The 4,942-nt window shown below is 60.2% G+C and overlaps 1 protein-coding gene across 1 annotated transcript; it reads right to left on the bottom strand.

The window, feature by feature from the left end:
- Positions 1-1,884: 1,884 nt before the first annotated feature.
- On the bottom strand, positions 1,885-4,236 carry LOC123723154 (axoneme-associated protein mst101(2)-like). Its single transcript, XM_045685715.1, has one exon. The coding sequence runs from the start codon at positions 4,234-4,236 to the stop codon at positions 1,885-1,887; it is 2,352 nt and encodes a 783-aa protein (XP_045541671.1).
- Positions 4,237-4,942: the final 706 nt, after the last annotated feature.

The raw sequence follows: 4,942 nt of genomic DNA, 5'->3' as shown, positions 1-4,942 counted from the left end.
GTCCAAGTCCGGTAGTTGTGGGATATACCACTGTCCTGTCCGATAGGTAGGCCTTAATCGTCTCACGCAAGTACAACGGGACCCCATGAAAACAAAGGGCCTCCATTATACAAGCGTGAGGCAGCGTGTTAAAAGCGTTGGCGATATCTAAAGATACCGCCAAGACGACGCCGCCCTTAAGGACCTCCTCTTCGGCGACGGCCCTCACCCGTGCAATAGCATCGATGGTAGAGCGGCCGCGCCGGAAACCATACTGGCAGTCTGCCAAATTTGGCCCTACTCGGTCGAGGTGTTCAGTGAGGCGGGTCGCAATAACGCGCTCAAAAAGCTTACCCGCCTCCCCGAGCAGGACTATTGGGCGATACGCCGAAGGTGAATCTGCCGGTCTTCCTGCCTTTCCAATCAGTACGAGTTTCCCCGTCTTCCAGTCTTCTGGGAAAGTATGTTCCTTGAGGCACCGAGTAAGAAAAGCTCGGAACCTGTCGTCTAGTCCATTTTTTAGGGCCAGGACCCATATGCGTCCGGGAATCCCATCGGGGCCGGGGGCGGTGTTTTTGGCCTGAAGCCGTGACACAGCCGCCCACAGTTCCCTCTCTTCCACTTCCGGGACTTCCCGGTCCGCATCGCGGTTTGACGTCGCTGGCGCAAACACCATTGAAGGCGGCTCAAATTCCTCCCTCATCGAGGGGAACAAGGTCTCCACTACTCTGACCAGTACTTCTGGGTCCATGCTCGCTGTTAGAGGTGGGGCCCAGGGCCTGAGCTTGCTCATGACAAGCCGATATGGCCGGCCCCAGGGGTCGACTTCCAACGACGCCAGCAGCTCCTGCCAGGCCTCCTCTTTCGCAACAGCAATGGCCACCCTGAGGGCCTTTTTCGCGTCCTGGTAGGCGGTGTAGAGGCGCCTCTCCTCTTCCTCGGTGTGCCCGCTTCGTCTACGGCGACGACGATACCTTGAGTACTGCCGCCTTGCTGACACGCAGGACACGCGAAGACGACCGAGATCTTCCGACCACCAATACACCGCCGTCCGAGCCGGCGGCCGCACCACGCGGGGCATCGCGACGTCACAAATGTGCGTGACCGCTTCGTGGAGCCACCGCGACTCGGACTCTACTTCCGTCACGTTCGGTGTTGGGTTCCAGCTTGCGACCAGAGACGCCTGGATCGCCGCTTCCCCGTCAAGTTTTTTGAGGGCCCACCTCGGGCCGATCTCCGACGACGCAACACGCCCAGGACCGGAACCGCCAGGGAGGGGGGAGACGTCAAACCGAATATACCTGTGGTCGGACAAAGTCTCCACACCCTCCAGGACTGCCCAGTCCCGGACGGTTCGTGCCAGGTCCGCGCTGGCGAAGGACACGTCCACAATGGAGCCACCCTGCATCCGCACGCATGTGTCCGTGTTTCCCACATTAAGAACGACCAGACCATTCGAGGCGAGCCACTCCTCCACCAGTTCTCCTCTCGCGTCCGTGGCAGGGCATCCCCAGACCGTGGACTTTGCGTTAAGATCGCCAGCCACAACGATCCGGTTTGGACGGCACCAGGCCAGGACCGAGTCCAACTCCACGAGGAACGCCTCAAATTCGGAAAGTGGCCGGTTTGGCGAAAAATATGCCGCGACCACCATGACATCGCCGCACAACGCCGCAACGACTCCTCGACCTTTTCGCGACCTCCTTATTGCGACGTCGTTTGACACGGCGATTGCCGCCAGCTCGTCAATATCGCCCACCCAGTTGTTCCTCGTGGGAATGAGGTAGGGCTCAGTCACCACCGTAACATCTATCGACCACTGCACCATGCTTTGGATCAATAAATCCTGAGCTCTGGCGCAGTGGTTGATGTTGGCTTGCAGGTATTTATTATTAGCCGTCGTCGTCATTTTGTGGTGTTCTCGGTCTCCATCTCTACTTCACCGCTCGGTGGTGGTTGTGCCTGTTGCACGCTGGCGCTGCTCGCAACAAACACTCTCCTGAACATCCTTTTCTTGGGGGCCGAGCATAACTTGCTCCCCAAGAGATGGTTGGCTGCCTTCCCGGCCTCCGCACATAGTGTGCAGTGGGGGGCAGCATGACACTCTGCGGCGCGGTGTCCCAACTGGCCGCACCGGTAGCACTGAAGCCCCCGGTCGACCTCCGCAGTACACCGCGCCTTGACATGGCCAGAGTGAAGGCACTTGAAGCACCTTAGCTCCCTTCGTTCAAGGAGCTTCACCCTGGCCGAGACCCATCCGACGAGGAGCTTCCCCTCAACCACCCTCTTGGCGGCTTCAACGGGGCAGGAAACCCACACGGCAAATAGACCGGACCTCTCCTGGCGGAGTGTGCCAACTTTAATACAGTTTGCCGCGCATCCACCTTTAGCCGCGACCGCGGCTGTGACTTCTTCTTTTGTGACGGAATCGTCTAGTCCCGCCACTATCATCTCCGACATTTTAGTTGGACGGGAGACGGTGATGTCGCCTCCGTTCCCAAAGACCTCGCGAAGCCTCTCCGCGAGGAGGTCCGCCTTTGGCGCGCTAGTGGCACCGGGGATTTCGATGATGGACGCCCCGGTTGCCGCCCGCTTGAAGCGGACGCTCTCAATTTCTAGGTCCTTGAGGTTCACTTTTTGTTTCGCCTCAGCGAGAGCCTTGGCGTATGTGACCCCCTTCTCCACGGCCGTGGGATGTAAGGTCACCACGACTGCCGAGGTCTTGGGGGCCCGCAGCTTAGGCGAGGACCTGACCTTCTCTTGCCCCTTCTTCTTCGTCGTGGGCGCCGATCTGGTGGTAGTCGGCGCCTTTTCTCTCAGGCCCCTCTTAACCACCGACGCCATGGTCTCCTTCATGGAAGCAGGCGCCGGCGGGAGGGGACGTCCCGTCTCTGGTTTCTTGGCCTTGCCCTTCTTTTTAGCGGCCTTCTTTTTCGTCTTCGCCTTTTGGCCCGGATGGGCAGATTGGGCCGCGGCGGAAGAAGAAGAAGCGACGGCCGGCGCTGAAGAAGAGGTCGGCGCCTTCTTTTTTCCTTTGGCGCCGACCTTGATCCAGCCCGATTGGACCGGATCCGGGCGACGCTCGTCGGGCAGTTCTGCCTGGGTCTCAGCCGGTGTGTGGCGTGGACGGCTTGCCGGGGGTGGTCTGGCTTCCGCCTCGCGTCTGTCATGAGCCAGTGCCGGTCTTAGGCGAGGCTCCGGATTCAGGCGCGGCTCTAGCCCGTCTATTCGAGCGTTGAGCCGGTCCGAAAGCCTGCTTAGGATCCGGTTCTCCAGTTCCTCCTCTGGTGATTGCGAGCATGTCACTGTGGCGGGTTTAGGTGTAGCCCCCGCCTGCGACATGCACGCCTTCAATTCCGCCACTTCCTTCTTTAGTGCGGCCATCTCCGCCTGTAGGCGGGTGTTGGCCGCTCGCAGGAGTCTCGTCTCCTCATTGATGTTCCGTGTCATCAGGCGCTTGGACGCCGCCCGAATCTGGGCCACCGCCTCCTTGAGCGCCTTCTTAGATGTTCCTTTAAGGTTACTTGATTTGTCGCAGACGGCCGCCACTGCCGCTGCGCCAAGCTCTATTTGCCCTCCTAATTCTACCGAGCCCAGCTCGTCTTCGTCATCTATTTCAGATGCGGAGGTCTCTGATAGTCGGACCCCCGCTCTGGTCGACCGCAACCCCATCGTAAGCTCGGCGACGTCCTTCTCCGCTTCCAATTCGAGTTGGCGACGGGTGGCCTCTGCCAACTCCCGCTTCGCCTGGGCGAGCCCAACGTACTCTCCTGTTGTAGGCGGCCGTCCACGGCCCTTCCTTGTTCCTGCCACTTTGGGCGAGGGTCCCACCTCTGTATCGCCTGATGCGGCGGCTAGATGTCGCTTTCGACCAAGACTCCCCCATTGTCCAGGGTGCCGGTCTGCACGGTTCTCCGGTGCCTCAATCTCCATGTCAGAGTCCGACGTGTCACTGAGTGCCGGTAGGCGCTGTCGAGGGGCGTTAGACGCCGCGATCGGAACGCGCTCCAGCCGCACTCTCACCTCCTTTAGTTCGGCGCCATCCAGTGATGGGCGCCTCGTTACTTCTGAGTCCAAATCTCTTGCTATCAGTTCCATAATCCTAGCCTGGGTCGTCGTTGTGTTTGTATTTGAAAGGCAGTCCTTGCCCCCCCCAGAGTACGAGGGGCAGCCCGCGGCCGAAGCCACGGGGAGGGATTCTCCCCCGGCGGTGCCGGAGGTACCCTCCTGGGGTAGTTGTGTTTTGGGAGATGCCATCATTTACTTTTACTTTTTCCAGTGTTGTCGGACACCGGAAACCGCCTTTGGTACAGGGTGAGGTCCCGCACGGCCTTGAAGGCCGTCATCCTCCGACCGAAGTCCGCTGCAGTTTATAGTGCTGCCGCACTCCGATGTTTGCACGACCTGGCCTGATTTGGCCTTACGGAAGACTCAAACCGACCCTGCCGCGCCGAGGGCCTTGAAGGCCCTCCATCCTACGACCCCTCAGGGTCCACTGGTGTTTCCCGCGGGCCTGTCCGGTATGGGAGGCCCTGTCCGGCGTAGCCCCGCGGAAGAACACCCCACCACTCCGCACGGCGGCACCTCGGTGCACGTCGCGCCCCGCACCGCCCTGAAGGCGTGCCCTCCTCCGGGTGATTTTTTAGAGAGGTTTTCTTCCTCGCAGCCCCACGCTCAGTGCGTAGGGCCCCCGGTCCGCTCAGTGCGGATTACGGTTTACTTGGCGTCCACCGATCATAAAGACCAGTGGGCGACCAAGTGTGGTGTCGCCACCGGGTAATTTTTTAGAGAGGTTTTCTTCCTCGCAGCCCCACGCTCAGTGCGCAGGGCCCCCGGTCCGCTCAGTGCGGATTACGGTTTGCTTGGCGTCCACCGATCATAAAGACCGGTGGGCGACCAAGTGTGGTGTTGCCACCGGGTGATTTTTTAGAGAGGTTTTCTTCCTCGCAGCCCCGCGCTCAGT

This window comes from Papilio machaon, chromosome W (assembly GCF_912999745.1).
Source record: "Papilio machaon chromosome W, ilPapMach1.1, whole genome shotgun sequence".
NCBI lineage: Eukaryota > Metazoa > Arthropoda > Insecta > Lepidoptera > Papilionidae > Papilio > Papilio machaon.
Note: the sequence above shows the minus strand (reverse complement) of the source record. Positions and strands in the feature narration are given on the sequence as shown.